This window comes from Oncorhynchus tshawytscha, unplaced genomic scaffold (genome assembly GCF_018296145.1).
Source record: "Oncorhynchus tshawytscha isolate Ot180627B unplaced genomic scaffold, Otsh_v2.0 Un_contig_430_pilon_pilon, whole genome shotgun sequence".
Taxonomy (NCBI): domain Eukaryota; kingdom Metazoa; phylum Chordata; class Actinopteri; order Salmoniformes; family Salmonidae; genus Oncorhynchus; species Oncorhynchus tshawytscha.
In genome coordinates, this window is record NW_024609397.1 from 23047 (window position 1) to 40000 (window position 16954).

A 16954-nucleotide genomic window follows, 5' to 3' on the forward strand; every position below is an offset into this window, starting at 1 on the left:
GTGTCACAAAGCAGGAAGTCATCTGAAACCCTGTCTGTCACAAAGCAGGCTGTCATCTGAACCCCTGTCTGTCACAAAGCAGGCTGTCATCTGAACCCCTGTCTGTGTCACAAAGCAGGAAGTCATCTGAAACCCTGTCTGTCTCACAAAGCAGGAAGTCATCTGAATCCCTGTCTGTCACAAAGCAGGCTGTCATCTGAAACCCTGTCTGTCACAAAGCAGGCTGTCATCTGAACCCCTGTCTGTCTGTGTCACAAAGCAGGCTGTCATCTGAACCCCTGTCTGTGTCACAAAGCAGGCTGTCATCTGAAACCCTGTCTGTCAAAAAGCAGGCTGTCATCTGAACCCCTGTCTGTCTGTGTCACAAAGCAGGCTGTCATCTGAACCCCTGTCTGTCACAAAGCAGGAAGTCGTCTGAAACCCTGTCACAAAGCAGGCTGTCATCTGAAACCCTGTCTGTCTGTGTCACAAAGCAGGCTGTCATCTGAAACCCTGTCTGTCTGTGTCACAAAGCAGGCTGTCATCTGAAACCCTGTCTGTCTGTGTCACAAAGCAGGCTGTCATCTGAACCCCTGTCTGTGTCACAAAGCAGGCTGTCATCTGAAACCCTGTCTGTCAAAAAGCAGGCTGTCATCTGAACCCCTGTCTGTGTCACAAAGCAGGAAGTCATCTGAAACCCTGTCTGTCTCACAAAGCAGGCTGTCATCTGAATCCCTGTCTGTCACAAAGCAGGCTGTCATCTGAAACCCTGTCTGTCACAAAGCAGGCTGTCATCTGAACCCCTGTCTGTCTGTGTCACAAAGCAGGCTGTCATCTGAACCCCTGTCTGTGTCACAAAGCAGGCTGTCATCTGAAACCCTGTCTGTCAAAAAGCAGGCTGTCATCTGAACCCTGTCTGTCTGTGTCACAAAGCAGGCTGTCATCTGAACCCCTGTCTGTCACAAAGCAGGAAGTCGTCTGAAACCCTGTCTGTCACAAAGCAGGCTGTCATCTGAAACCCTGTCTGTCTGTGTCACAAAGCAGGCTGTCATCTGAAACCCTGTCTGTCTGTGTCACAAAGCAGGCTGTCATCTGAAACCCTGTCTGTCTGTGTCACAAAGCAGGCTGTCATCTGAAACCCTGTCTGTCTGTGTCACAAAGCAGGCTGTCATCTGAAACCCTGTCTGTCTGTGTCACAAAGCAGGCTGTCATCTGAAACCCTGTCTGTCTGTGTCACAAAGCAGGCTGTCATCTGAAACCCTGTCTGTCGGTGTCACAAAGCAGGCTGTCATCTGAAACCCTGTCTGTCTGTCACAAAGCAGGCTGTCACCTGAAACCCTGTCTGTCGGTGTCACAAAGCAGGCTGTCATCTGAAACCCTGTCTGTCTGTGTCACAAAGCAGGAAGTCATCTGAAACCCTGTCTGTGACAAAGAGTCTCTGAGATGCAGGTCTACAGTACTAACAGTAGAGTGAAGCTAGCAGGGTGGTCCTGACATGACAGTCCACAGTCCCTCCCTCCCCCTCTCTCTCTCTCTCTCTCAGCTTTATGTCCTGTTATCTACTCTCCTCTTCTGTCCTTCAATGGCTTTATTGGCATGGGAAACGTGTTAACATTGCCAAAGCAAGTGAGGTAGATAATATATAAAGTGAAAAACAATACAAATGAACAGTAGACATCACACTTACAGAAGTTTCAAAACAACAAAGACATTACAAATGTCATATTATATATATACAGTGTTTGAACAATGTACAAATGGTTAAAGGACACAAGATAAAATAAATAAGCATAAATATGGGTTGTATTTACAATGGTGTTTGTTCTTCACTGGTTGCCCTTTTCTCGTGGCAACAGGTCACATATATTGCTGCTTTGATGGCACACTGTGGAATTTCACCCAGTAGATATGGGAGTTTTTCAAAATTGGATTTGTTTTCGAATTCTTTGTGGATCTGTGTATTCTGAGGGAAATATGTCTCTCTAATATGGTCATACATTGGGCAGGAGGTTAGGAAGTGCAGCTCAGTTTCCACCTCATTTTGTGGGCAGTGAGCACATAGCCTGTCTTCTCTTGAGAGCCATGTCTGCCTACGGCGGCCTTTCTCAATAGCAAGGCCATGCTCACTGAGTTTGTACATAGTCAAAGCTTTCCTTAATTTTGGGTCAGTCACAGTGGTCAGGTATTCTGCCGCTGTGTACTCTCTGTGTAGGGCCGAATAGCATTCTAGTTTGCTCAGTTTTTTTGTTAATTCTTTCCAATGTGTCAAGTAATTATCTTCAGGTTTTCTCATGATTTGGTTGGGTCTAATTGTGCTGTTGTCCTGGGGCTCTGTAGGGTGTGTTTGTGTTTGTGAACAGAGCCCCAGGACCAGCTTGCTTAGGGGACTCTTCTCCAGGTTCGTCTCTCTGTAGGTGATGGCTTTGTTATGGAAGGTTTGGGAATCGCTTCCTTTTAGGTGGTTATAGAATTTAACGGCTCTTTTCTGGATTTTGATAATTAGTGGGTATCGGCGTAATTCTGCTCTGCATGCATTATTTGGTGTTCTACGTTGTACACGGAGGATATTTTTGCAGAATTCTGCGTGCAGAGTCTCAATTTGGTGTTTGTCCCATTTTGTGAAGTCTTGGTTGGTGAGCGGACCCCAGACCTCACAACCATAAAGGGCAATGGGCTCTATGACTGATTCAAATATTTTTACCCAAATCCTAATTGGTATGTTGAAATTTATGTTCCTTTTGATGGCATAGAATGCCCTTCTTGCCTTGTCTCTCAGATCGTTCACAGCTTTGTGTAAGTTACCTGTGGTGCTGATGTTTAGGCCAAGGTATGTATAGTTTTTTGTGTGCTCTAGGGCAACAGTGTCTAGATGGAATTTGTATTTGTGGTCCTGGTGACTGGACCTTTTTTGGAACACCATTATTTTGGTCTTACTGAGGTTTACTGTCAGGGCCCAGGTCTGACAGAATCTGTGCATAAGATCTAGGTGCTGCTGTAGGCCCTCCTTGGTTGGTGATAGAAGCACCAGATCATCAGCAAACAGCAGACATTTGACTTCGGATTCTAGCAGGGTGAGGCCGGGTGCTGCAGACTTTTCTAGTGCCCGCGCCAGTTCGTTGATATATATGTTGAAGAGGGTGGGGCTTAAGCTGCATCCCTGTCTAACCCCACGACCCTGTGTGAAGAAATGTGTGTGTTTTTTGCCAATTTAACTGCACACTTGTTGTTTGTGTACATGGATTTTATAATTTCGTATGTTTTACCCCCAACACCACTTTCCATCAGTTTGTATAGCAGACCCTCATGCCAAATTGAGTCGAAGGCTTTTTTTAAATCAACAAAGCATGAGAAGACTTTGCCTTTGTTTTGGTTTGTTTGCTTGTCAATTAGGGTGTGCAGGGTGAATACATGGTCTGTTGTACGGTAATTTGGTAAAAAGCCAATTTGACATCTGCTCAGTATATTGTGTTCCTTGAGGAAATGTACGAGTCTGCTGTTAATGATAATGCAGAGGATTTTCCCAAGGTTACTGTTGACACATATTCCACGGTAGTTATTGGGGTCAAATTTGTCTCCACTTTTGTGGATTGGGGTGATCAGTCCTTGATTCCAAATATTGGGAAAGATGCCAGAGCTAAGTATGATGTTAAAGAGTTTTAGTATAGCCAATTGGAATTTGTTGTCTGGATATTTGATCATTTCATTGAGGATACCATCAACACCACAGGCCTTTTTGGGTTGGAGGGTTTTTATTTTGTCCTGTAACTCATTCAATGTATTTGGAGAATCCAGTGGGTTCTGGTAGTCTTTCATAGTTGATTCTAAGATCTGTATTTGATCATGTATATGTTTTTGCTCTTTATTCTTTATTATAGAGCCAAAAAGATTGGAGAAGTGGTTTACCCATACATCTCCATTTTGGATAGATAATTAGTTGTGTTGTTGTTTGTTTAGTGTTTTCCAATTTTCCCAGAAGTGGTTAGAGTCTATGGATTCTTCAATTGCATTGAGCTGATTTCTGACATGCTGTTCCTTCTTTTTCCGTAGTGTATTTCTGTATTGTTTTAGTGATTCACCATAGTGAAGGCGTAGACTCAGGTTTTCCGGGTCTCTCTCTCTCTGTCTCAGCTTTATGTTCTGTTCTCTCCTCTCCTCTTCTGTCCTGTTCTCTCCTCTCCTCTTCTGTCCTGTTCTCTCCTCTCCTCTTCTGTCCTGTTCTCTCCTCTCCTCTTCTGTCCTGTTCTCTCCTCTCCTCTTCTGTCCTGTTCTCTCCTCTCCTCTTCTGTCCTGTTCTCTCCTCTCCTCTTCTGTCCTGTTCTCTCCTCTCCTCTTCTGTCCTGTTCTCTCCTCTCCTCTTCTGTCCTGTCCAGACTCTAGTATTATTATTTAATCTCCCTCTCTCTCTCTACTCATCTCTCTCTACCTCTCTCTCTCTCTCTCTCTACTCATCTCTCTCTACCCCTCTCTCTCTCTCTCTCTCTCTACTCATCTCTCTCTACCTCTCTCTCTCTCTCTCTACTCATCTCTCTCTACCCTCTCTCTCTCTCTCTCTCTACTCATCTCTCTCTACCTCTCTACTCATCTCTCTCTCTCTACTCATCTCTCTCTACCTCTCTCTCTCTCTCTCTCTACTCATCTCTCCTCTCTCTCTCTCTCTACTCATCTCTCTCTCTCTTACTCATCTCTCCTCTCTCTCTCTCTCTACTCATCTCTCTCTCTCTCTCTACTCATCTCTCCTCTCTCTCTCTCTCTCTACTCATCTCTCTCTCTCTCTCTCTCTCTCTCTACTCATCTCTCCTCTTTCTCTCTCTCTCTCTACTCATCTCTCCTCTCTCTCTATCTCTCTACTCATCTCTCCTCTCTCTCTCTATCTCTCTACTCATCTCTCCTCTCTCTCTCTATCTCTCTACTCATCTCTCTATCTCTCTCTCTCTCTACTCATCTCTCCTCTCTCTCTCTCTCTACTCATCTCTCCTCTCTCTCTCTCTCTCTACTCATCTCTCCTCTCTCTCTCTCTCTACTCATCTCTCCTCTCCCCCAGCTGTGCAGCAGCATACCATGTAAGTCCATTCTCAACAACCAGGCTCGTGAACACAAAGTCTTTTCTCTGCTACAACAGTTATCTTGGTTTTATTATTAATGTATTTTCCCTTACGTTACACCCTACCGCTTTGTTTTGGTTGAATAGAAACCCAATGGGATCGCTCCATCAGAGGGCTCTGATTGGATCAGGGTAGTGATTGACAGCACATACTATCCAATTAATGAGTGTAGGAAATTAAAACTGTGAAAGCGTAATCCTCTGTAATATAAAATCCAATCACCGTTCACCTCACAAGCAACGACTTGATGAAAATACTACAATTGAATACCTCACAAATAGCATATTTAATCTGGGAAACTCCAGGAACTGCACCTCCCATTTCCTTAGTTGGGAATACCAGGGAAAATATATGACTCTATAACCTGCCTGTGGTTCATTGAATAATACACAGACAATGAAAATGGAAGCTGCAAAAAATGCAATCTAAAATGCAATCTATCCTTGTCACCTCAACAGCATGCTGAAAACACACCGACTTAATACTTTACAAAATGGCACCCTATTCCCTATATAGTGCACTACTTTGGACCAGGGCCCATAAGGCTCTTTCGGGAATAGGGTGCCAATTAGAACACAGAATCAGGCTGTAATACCTCACAGACAGCGCATGTCATCAGGGAAACCCAGGATCAGCAGTCCCATCCCTGTTGGGAACCCCTACAGCTTCCTGCTCTGATGTGGTATGTATTAAAGAACATCATGGACAACAACAAGACCAGAACTCTCTCTCTAGGACATCCAATCACATGACTAAAAGAACAATGGACATCCAATCACATGACTAAAAGAACAATGGACATCCAATCACATGACTAAAAGAACAATGGACATCCAATCACATGACTAAAAGAACAATGACTAAAAGAACATGGACCAATCACATGACTAAAAGAACAATGGACATCCAATCACATGACTAAAAGAACAATGGACATCCAATCACATGACTAAAAGAACAATGGACATCCAATCACATGACTAAAAGAACAATGGACATCCAATCACATGACTAAAAGAACAATGGACATCCAATCACATGACTAAAAGAACAATGGACATCCAATCCATCACTGAACAATGGACATCCAATCACATGACTAAAAGAACAATGGACATCCAATCACATGACTAAAAAAGAACAATACATCTGACAAGCCCTGATTCTAAATAGCTCTTCCTCCTTTCATCCCTCTGTCTCTCTGTCCTCCCTCTGTCTCTCTGTCCTCCCTCTGTCTCTCTGTCCTCCCTCTGTCTCTCTGCCCTCCCTCTGTCTCTCTGCCCTCCCTCTGTCTCTCTGCCCTCCCTCTGTCTCTCTGCCCTCCCTCTGTCTCTGCCCTCCCTCTGTCTCTCTGCCCTCCCTCTGTCTCTCTGCCCTCCCTCTGTCTCTCTGCCCTCCCTCTGTCTCTCTGCCCTCCCTCTCTCTCTCTGTCCTCCCTGTCCTCCCTCTGTCTCTCTGTCCTCCCTCTGTCTCTCTCTCTCTCCCTAAATTAACAGATCGGTTATAAGGACTGTTTTGTCTCTGTCTCTCTGTCCTCCCTCTCTCTCCCTAAATGAAAAGATTGATTATAAGGACTGTTTTGTCTCTGTCTCTCTGTCCTCCCTCTCTCTCCCTAAATGAACAGATTGGTTTTAAGGACTGTTTTTTTCCTAGAATGTGTGTGTGTGTGTGTGTAAGTGTGTAAGTGTGTGACTGTGTGTATGCGTGTGTGTGACCCAGAAAGACGGTTTAGGGACAGAGGGCAATGGGTTGCTCTCTCTCTCTGTGTGTGTGTGTGTGTGTGTGTGTGTGTGTGTGTGTCAGACGGAGAGTGTTGTGACCTGTCCCACTTCCTCTCCTTCCTCCAGATGGAGCCATGGTCACGGTGAGCCACGCTCCTACATTATTCACTAACACACGCACACACACACACACACACACACACACACACACACACACACACACACACACACACACACACACACACACACACACACACACACACACACACACACACACACATATATACACACACACACACACACCGTACCGTCACCATCAAAAACAAAAGGCCAAATCAGCCCCACTCCTAACTTCTCTACTCTTCTCTACTATCTATAATGGAGTGTAGAAATACACTACTGTGATTAGAAAGTAGTGAAGCAGCATCAGTGAGGACCAATCACACTGGAGTTCAGGCCTCCACCAAGCTTTCAGAGTTTGCACTTTTGGGATGATTTCATTGCACCAGGCAAGCTCAATAAACTCATTCGGGCTCTCTCTCTCGCTCACGCACACGCGCACATGCACGCACGCACGCACGCACGCACGCACACACACACACACACACACGCACAAGTTTAGCGGTGTAGTGGAGCAGCAGCTGGCTCGGAGGCGCAGCCTGTGAACTGATTGAGAGGAAGCCACGCGTTCACAGTTTCACAGCTTCCCAGCCATACAGCCTACGAGCCCTCGCCATCTGGGGCCAGGCTGGGGCCGAGCGGAGCCGAGGACAAGCGGCCATGTTTTTATCTATGCAGTTTAGAGTGAGAGAGCTCACACAACATATTCAATATCATTAACAGAGTCTGAGGTTTCACTAATCTCCTGTTGAAATATAACCACATTGGAGGTTGTAAAACATCCACTGTTTCCAATCCACTGTCGATAACATTGAAATGAACATTTCACCCTGGGAATTCTGGGAATATTATGAAATATTCTGGGAATGTCGTGGTAAATATCTGAAAATGTACTGTAGGTTACAGATATAGTAGGTCAATACTGTAGGTTACAGATATAGTAGGTCAATACTGTAGGTCACAGATATAGTAGGTCAATACTGTAGGTCACAGATATAGTAGGTCAATACTGTAGGTTACAGATATAGTAGGTCAATACTGTAGGTCACAGATATAGTAGGTCAATACTGTAGGTTACAGATATAGTAGGTCAATACTGTAGGTCACAGATATAGTAGGTCAATACTGTAGGTCACAGATATAGTAGGTCAATACTGTAGGTCACAGATATGGTAGGTCAATTGGTTAGACAGTCAGGAAAGATGGAGGAACTTACGATACAGCGGTTGTGTGTGTGTGTGTGTGTGTGACAGCTGCTCTGACTGATGATCCTCCAGGAAACTTTGTTGTTGTTGTAACAGCCAACTGGAGAGACAGAGAGATGGAGGAGAGAGAGGGAGGAGAGAGAGGGAGGAGAGAGAGGGAGGAGAGACAGAGAGATGGAGGAGAGAGAGGGAGGAGAGAGAGGGAGGATAGAGAGGGAGGAGAGAGAGAGAGAGGGGGAGGAGAGAGAGAGGGAGGAGAGACAGAGAGAGGGAGGAGAGAGATGGAGGAGAGAGATGGAGGAGAGAGAGGGAGGAGAGAGAGGGAGGAGAGAGAGGGAGGAGAGAGATGGAGGAGTGAGATAGAGGAGAGAGAGGGAGGAGAGAGAGGGAGGAGAGAGAGAGGGAGGAGAGAGAGGGAGGAGAGACAGAGAGATGGAGGAGAGAGAGGGAGGAGAGAGAGGGAGGAGATAGAGGGAGGAGAGAGAGAGGGAGGAGAGAGATGGAGGAGAGAGAGGGAGGAGAGAGAGGGAGGAGAGAGAGAGGGAGGAGAGACAGAGAGATGGAGGAGAGAGAGGGAGGAGAGAGAGGGAGGAGAGAGAGAGGGAGGAGAGAGATGGAGGAGAGAGAGGGAGGAGAGAGAGGGAGGAGAGAGAGGGAAGAGAGAGAGGGAGGAGAGAGAGAGGGAGGAGAGAGAGGGAGAGAGAGACAGAGAGATGGAGGAGAGAGAGGGAGGAGAGAGAGGGAGGAGAGAGATGGAGGAGAGAGAGGGAGGAGAGAGAGGGAGGAGAGAGAGGGAGGAGAGAGAGAGGGAGGAGAGAGAGGGAGGAGAGACAGAGAGATGGAGGAGAGACAGAGAGGAGAGAGAGGGAGGAGAGAGAGGGAGGAGAGAGAGAGGGAGGAGAGAGAGAGGGAGGAGAGAGAGGGAGGAGAGACAGAGAGATGGAGGAGCGAGAGGGAGGAGAGAGAGGGAGGATAGAGAGGGAGGAGAGAGAGAGAGAGGGAGGAGAGACAGAGAGATGGAGGAGAGAGAGGGAGGAGAGAGAGGGAGGATAGAGAGAGAGGGAGGAGAGAGAGAGAGGGAGGAGAGAGATGGAGGAGTGAGATGGAGGAGAGAGAGGGAGGAGAGAGAGGGGGAGAGAGAGGGGGAGAGAGAGGGAGGAGAGACAGAGAGATGGAGGAGAGAGAGGGAGGAGAGAGAGATGGAGGAGAGAGAGATGGAGGAGAGAGAGGGAGGAGAGAGAGAGGGAGGAGAGAGAGGGAGGAGAGACAGAGAGATGGAGGAGAGAGAGGGAGGAGAGAGAGGGAGGAGAGAGAGAGGGAGGGAGAGAGATGGAGGAGAGAGATGGAGGAGAGAGAGGGAGGAGAGAGAGGGAAGAGAGAGAGGGAGGAGAGAGAGAGGGAGGAGAGACAGAGAGATGGAGGAGAGAGAGGGAGGAGAGAGAGGGAGGAGAGAGAGGGAGGAGAGAGATGGAGGAGAGAGATGGAGGAGAGAGAGGGAGGAGAGAGAGAGGGAGGAGAGAGAGGGAGTAGAGACAGAGAGATGGAGGAGAGACAGAGAGAGAGAGAGGGAGGAGAGAGAGGGAGGAGAGAGAGGGAGGAGAGAGAGAGGGAGGAGAGAGAGGGAGGAGAGAGGTAGATGGAGAAAGATTGAGGGGGTGAGAGAGAGGGAGGAGAGAGAGGGAGGAGAGAGAGAGAGAGAGGGAGGAGAGAAAGGGAGATGGAGAAAGATTGAGGGGGTGAGAGAGAGGGAGGAGAGAGAGAAAGATTGAGGAGGGGGAGAGAGAGGGTGAGGGAGACCGACAGAGAAAGAAACAGAATGAGTGAGAACGAGAGAGCGAGAGAGAGGGAGAACGAGAGAGAGAACGAGAGAGAGAGAACGAGAGAGAGAGAGAACGAGAGAGAGAGAACGAGAGAGAGAGAGAACGAGAGAGAGGGAACGAGAGAGAGAGAGAGAGAGAACGAGAGAGAGAGAGAAAGAGAGAGACCGGCTCAGTGAGCACAGCCTTGCCATTGAGAAGGGTAGACACAGGAAAACCTGTCTCCCTGTAGAGGAAAGGCTGTGCAACCACTGCACAACAGCAGAACCTGAGACAGAGCTGCATTTCCTGACAAAATGTCAAAAATATAAAACAATTAGAGAGTGTCATTTCCCCAACTTTGAAACCCTTATTGAAGGTTTCAAAGACCTCTCTGATGAGAGTAGTCTACCCGTCCTGTTGGGGGAGGACGCAGAGAGCTGTGGGTTGGCAGCGTACTACATTGCTGCCTGCCATAAGATGAGGGACAGTGTCTGACAGACCAATCATCCTGCACATGTCCTCTACTGTATGCTTATTGTTATTGTTGAATGTCTGGTTGTTTTAACCCTTGGTTACTGTTGTTACTGTTGTTACTGTGGTTACTGTTGTTACTGTGGTTACTGTTGTTACTGTTGTTACTGTGGTTACTGTTGTTACTGTGGTTACTGTTGTTACTGTTGTTACTGTGGTTACTGTTGTTTATGTGGTTACTGTTGTTACTGTTGTTACTGTTGTTACTGTGGTTACTGTGGTTACCGTGGTTACCATTGTTACTGTGGTTACTGTGGTTACTGTTGTTACTGTTGTTACTGTTGTTACTGTGGTTACTGTTGTTACTGTGGTTACTGTTGTTACTGTTGTTACTGTGGTTACTGTGGTGGTTACTGTTATTACTGTTGTCCCGTTGACCATTTGATTCTCATTTTGATTTATTTTTATATCGTAAATATCCTAAATAAGCTTTGTCAATATGTACATTGTTACGTCATGCCAATAAAGCAAATTGAATTGGAATTATATTAAAGAGAGAGAGAGAGAGAGAGAGAGAGAGAGAGAGAGAAGAGAGAGAGAGAGAGAGAGAGAGAGAGAGAGAGAGAGAGAGAGAGAGAGAGAGAGAGAGAGAGAGAGTGAAGAGAATTGAGAAGAATGCAGAGAGAGCTGACAAAGGTGAGAGGTTGAGAGAGCAAGAGAAAATATGTGAGGGGAGGGGAGCAACACATCACCCTCCAAGATTGAATTTTCGTGTTGGGAAAGCGAGTCAAGCCCTCTGGAGTGGCAAAATGAAAACAAGGATACAAGGGGATGGAGAGAGGGAGACAGGGAGACAGGGAGAGAGAGACAGGGAGAGAGAGAGAGAGAGAGGGAGAGAGACAGGGAGAGGGAGAGGAGGGAGAGAAGGAGAGAGAAGAGAGAGAGAGAAGGAGAGAGAGAGAGATGGAGGGGATACAGGGAGAAGGAGAGAGAAGGAGGGAGAGACAGAGGGGATACAGTGAGAGGAGAGAGAGAGAGAGATGAAGGAGAGAGAAGGAGGGAGAGACAGAGGATACAGTGAGAGGAGAGAGAGAGAGATGGAGGGATACAGGGAGAAGGAGAGAGAAGGAGGGAGAGACAGAGGGGATACAGTGAGAGGAGAGAGAGAGAGAGATGAAGGAGAGAGAAGGAGGGAGAGACAGAGAGGATACAGTGAGAGGAGAGAGAGATGGAGGGGATACAGGGAGAAGGAGAGAGAAGGAGGGAGAGACAGAGGGGATACAGTGAGAGAGAGAGAGAGAGAGATGAAGGAGAGAGAAGGAGGGAGAGACAGAGGGGATACAGTGAGAGGAGAGAGAGAGAGATGGAGGGGATACAGGGAGAAGGAGAGAGAAGGAGGGAGAGACAGAGGGGATACAGTGAGGGCTGTGGGTTTCTAAGTAGATGAATAATATCAGGGAGTATAATATACAGCCATGGGTCAGCATCAGAAGATACTGCAGAATAACATTAGGGAAGCATGGGTCAGCATCCATATTTACCTCAACTCACTGACCCATCCAAAAAACAGACTGACACAAACAGCCGCTGTATCGTAAGTTCCTCCATCTTTCCTGACTGTCTAACCAATTGACACCAGTTCTACCAGTATACAGAGAGACTCACCACGTCTATGATCTGTAACAGTGTGAAGCCCAGTTCCACCAGTATACAGAGAGACTCACCACGTCTATGATCTGTAACAGTGTGAAGCCCAGTTCCACCAGTATAGGAGCTGAGTCGTTGAACACTGGTCTCTCCAGACGGTTATAGTTAGTCAACAGATCCTTGTACAGCTTCCGCTGGTACTGACCACCAACACAACCTGATGGACAAAGAGATGGAGAGAGAGAGAGTGTGAGAGAGGAAGAGAGAGAGTATGAGAGAGGAAGAGAGAGAGAGAGAGAGAGAGAGAGAGAGAGAGAGTATGAGAGAGAGATTTAAATTGATCATCTAGAAAACCAACATAGAAACCATGAAGGATTAAAACAATCACATATAACACCTTGTTGACCACACAGAGAGGAGATAGAGATAGAGAGAGGTAGGAGAGAGATGAGGAGAGGGTAGAGAGAGGTAGGAGAGAGATGGAGAGAGGTAGAGAGAGGGGAGAGAGGGGGGAGAGAGGTAGAGAGATAGAGAGAGGTAGGAGAGAGATGTAGAGAGGTAGAGAGAGGTAGAGAGAGGTAGAGAGGTAGAGAGAGGTAGAGAGATGGAGAGAGAGAGGAGGGAGAGGTAGAGAGAGGTAGAGAGAGGTAGAGAGAGGTAGAGAGAGGTAGAGAGAGAGAGAGAGGAGGGAGAGGTAGAGAGAGGTAGAGAGAGGTAGAGAGAGGTAGAGAGATAGAGAGAGAGGAGGGAGAGGTAGAGAGAGGTAGAGAGAGGTAGAGAGAGGTAGAGAGGAAGAGAGAGAGATTTAAATTGATCATCTAGAAAATCCTTCATGGTTTCTATGTTGGTTTTCTAGATGATCAATTTAAATCTCTCCCTCTTCCTCTCTCTACCTCTCTCTACCTCTCTCTACCTCTCCTCTCCACCTCTCTCCTATCCTCCTCCTCTCCATCTTCTCTACCTCTCTCCTCTCTGTGTGGTCAACAAGGTGTTATATGTGATTGTTTTAATCCTTCATGGTTTCTATGTTGGTTAAAACAATCACATATAACACCTTGTTGACCACACAGAGAGCAGAGAGAGGTAGGAGAGGTAGGAGAGAGAGGTAGAGAGAGGTAGGAGAGAGAGGTAGAGAGAGGTAGGAGAGAGAGAGAGAGGTAGAGAGGTAGAGAGAGGTAGAGAGGTAGAGAGAGGTAGAGAGGTAGAGAGAGGTAGAGAGATAGAGAGAGGTAGGAGAGAGAGAGAGAGATAGAGAGAGGTAGGAGAGAGAGAGAGAGAGAGAGGTAGAGAGAGGTAGGAGAGAGAGAGAGAGAGGTAGAGAGAGAGAGAGAGAGAGGTAGAGAGAGGTAGAGAGAGGTAGAGAGGTAGAGAGAGGTAGGAGAGAGAGAGAGAGAGAGAGGTAGAGAGGTAGAGAGGTAGAGAGAGGTAGGAGAGAGAGAGAGAGAGAGAGGTAGAGAGGTAGAGAGAGAGGTAGAGAGGTAGAGAGAGAGAGAGAGGTAGAGAGAGGTAGAGAGAGGTAGAGAGGTAGAGAGAGGTAGGAGAGAGAGAGAGGTAGAGAGGTAGAGAGAGAGAGAGAGGTAGAGAGAGGTAGAGAGAGGTAGAGAGGTAGAGAGAGGTAGAGAGATAGAGAGAGGTAGGAGAGAGAGAGAGAGATAGAGAGAGGTAGGAGAGAGAGAGAGAGAGGTAGAGAGAGGTAGGAGAGAGAGAGAGAGAGAGGTAGAGAGAGGTAGGAGAGAGAGAGAGAGAGGTAGAGAGAGGTAGAGAGATAGAGAGAGGTAGAGAGAGGTAGAGGAGAGAGAGAGAGAGAGGTAGAGAGGGGGAGAAGAGGAGAGACAGAGAGAGGTAGAGAGGGGGGAGAAGAGGAGAGACAGAGAGAGGTAGGAGAGAGAGGTAGAGAGAGGTAGAGAGGGGGGAGAAGAGGAGAGACAGAGAGAGGTAGAGAGAGGTAGAGAGGGGGAGAAGAGGAGAGACAGAGAGAGGTAGGAGAGAGAGAGAGAGAGGTAGAGCGAGGTAGAGAGGGGGAGAAGAGGAGAGACAGAGAGAGTTAGAGAGAGGTAGAGAGGGGGGAGAAGAGGAGAGACAGAGAGAGGTAGGAGAGAGAGAGAGAGAGGTAGAGAGAGGTAGAGAGGGGGAGAAGAGGAGAGACAGAGAGAGGTAGAGAGAGAGAGAGAGAGAGAGGTAGAGAGAGGTAGAGAGGGGGAGAAGAGGAGAGACAGAGAGAGGTAGAGAGAGGTAGAGAGGGGGAGAAGAGGAGAGACAGAGAGAGGTAGGAGAGAGAGAGAGGTAGAGAGAGGTAGAGAGGGGGAGAAGAGGAGAGACAGAGAGAGGTAGGAGAGAGAGAGACGGGTAGAGAGAGGTAGAGAGGGGGAGAAGAGGAGAGACAGAGAGAGGTAGAGAGGGGGGAGAAGAGGAGAGACAGAGAGAGGTAGGAGAGAGAGAGACGGGTAGAGAGAGGTAGAGAGGGGGGAGAAGAGGAGAGACAGAGAGAGGTAGAGAGGGGGAGAAGAGGAGAGACAGAGAGAGGTAGAGAGAGAGAGAGAGAGAGGTAGAGAGGGGGGAGAAGAGGAGAGACAGAGAGAGGTAGGAGAGAGAGAGAGAGAGGTAGAGAGAGGGGGAGAAGAGGAGAGACAGAGAGAGGTAGAGAGGGGGAGAAGAGGAGAGACAGAGAGAGGTAGGAGAGAGAGAGACGGGTAGAGAGAGGTAGAGAGAGGTAGAGAGGGGGAGAAGAGGAGAGACAGAGAGAGGTAGGAGAGAGAGAGAGAGAGAGAGAGGTAGAGAGAGGTAGAGAGGGGGAGAAGAGGAGAGAGGTTATAAAGAATTAAAAAGGGAGTTGTGAGAACAAGAGCAGTAATTGACAGTATGTTCACACCATGACCAACCGTTTGCATAATATAACAGCATTCTCAATTTATTCACAGCAGCAATCCATATTGTTAATCTCAACAGCAACACCCAGAGGATAGACTTTGATTAGAATAACATTACACACCCACACCCCATTATAAACTGTTGTAAATTAACACTGGGATCTGCAATGATGTTTTACATGGAGGATTGGTGTTACTCATGATGTATTCACTGTGGATTCAGGAAGTGGTTTACACACAATATAATGAGCCAGCTGGAAAAGCTGAATTAATATTATGTCTGTCTGCCTGCCTGCCTGCCTGCCTGTATTTCTGTCACTCTCTCTGTCTGTCTGCCTGCCTGTATTTCTGTCACTCTCTCTGTCTGCCTGCCTGCCTGTATTTCTGTCACTCTCTCTGTCTGTCTGCCTGTCTGTATTTCTGTCTCTCTGCCTGTCTGCCTGCCTGTCTGTATTTCTGTCACTCTCTCTGTCTGTCTGCCTGTCTGTATTTCTGTCTCTCTGCCTGTCTGTCTGTATTTCTGTCTCTCTGCCTGTCTGTCTGCCTGTCTGTATTTCTGTCTCTCTGCCTGTCTGTCTGCCTGTCTGTATTTCTGTCTCTCTGCCTGTCTGTCTGCCTGTCTGTATTTCTGTCACTCTCTCTGTCTGCCTGTCTGTCTGTATTTCTGTCTCTCTGCCTGTCTGTCTGCCTGTCTGTATTTCTGTCTCTCTGCCTGTCTGTCTGTCTGTATTTCTGTCACTCTCTCTGTCTGCCTGTCTGTCTGTATTTCTGTCTCTCTGCCTGTCTGTCTGTCTGTCTGTATTTCTGTCTGTCTGCCTGTCTGTCTGCCTGTCTGTCTGTCTGTCTGTATTTCTGTCTCTCTGTCTGTCTGCCTGTCTGTATTTCTGTCTCTCTGCCTGTCTGTATTTCTGTCTCTCTGCCTGTCTGTATTTCTGTCTCTCTGCCTGTCTGTCTGTCTGTCTGTATTTCTGTCTGTCTGCCTGTCTGTCTGCCTGTCTGTATTTCTGTCTCTCTGTCTGTCTGCCTGTCTGTATTTCTGTCTGTCTGCCTGTCTGTATTTCTGTCTCTCTGTCTGTCTGCCTGTCTGTATTTCTGTCTGTCTGCCTGTCTGTATTTCTGTCTCTCTGCCTGTCTGTCTGCCTGTCTGTATTTCTGTCTCTCTGTCTGTCTGTCTGTATTTCTGTCTCTCTGTCTGTCTGTCTGTCTGTCTGTCTGTCTGTCTGTCTGTATTTCTGTCACTCTCTCTGTCTCTCTGTCTGTATTTCTGTCTCTCTGTCTGTCTCTCTGCCTGTCTGTCTGCCTGTCTGTATTTCTGTCTCTCTGCCTGTCTGTCTTGCTCATTTTCTCCCTTTGTCTCCCTGTGTCTCTCTCTCTTTCTCTGTGACTATCTCTCACAATATCCCTCTTTTCCTCCGTCTCTCTCGGTTAAACACTTCAACGACAAGAACATATGTGGTCCCACTGGTGAAATCATCATCATCATCATCATCATCATCATCATCATCATCATCACCACCATCATCATCATCCTCACCATCATCATAATTTACTACAACTACAAAGCTATGTTTCTGGTTGGTCGTCCAACTGATGGACGACTCCATTTCCTCAGCTACTTCCTCTAGGTTCCTCTGACATCACTGGAGTCAGACTGACAAGTGTAGTGATGCTCTGATGAGGCTAAAGAGACACATCAATAGATAGTAGAGATGTCAGCCAATCAGTGACTCTGACATGATGTCGGGATAGTAGAGCTGTCAGTCAATCAGTGACTCTGACATGATGTCGGGATAGTAGAGCTCCATGTCAGTCAATCAGTGACTCTGACATGATGTCGGGATAGTAGAGCTGTCAGTCAATCAGTGACTCTGACATGATGTCGGGATAGTAGAGCTGTCAGTCAATCAGTGACTCTGACATGATGTCGGGATAGTAGAGCTCCATGTCAGTCAATCAGTGACTCTGACATGATGACATGATGTCGGGATAGTAGAGCTCCATGTCAGTCAATCAGTGACTCTGACATGATGTCGGGATAGTAGA

The 16954-nt window shown here is 47.3% G+C and overlaps 1 protein-coding gene across 1 annotated transcript in view; it reads right to left on the minus strand.

Annotated features, from left to right (window-relative positions):
* LOC121844713 (neuronal acetylcholine receptor subunit alpha-7-like) overlaps positions 1-16954 on the minus strand; it is a gene marked incomplete at its 3' end in the record, with an annotated part of 57494 nt that overhangs the window by 21995 nt on the left and 18545 nt on the right. The window contains exon 2 of the mRNA XM_042315130.1: positions 12122-12261. Within this exon, the coding sequence (XP_042171064.1) occupies positions 12122-12261 (140 nt within the window). The remainder of the gene's footprint in view (positions 1-12121; positions 12262-16954) is intronic.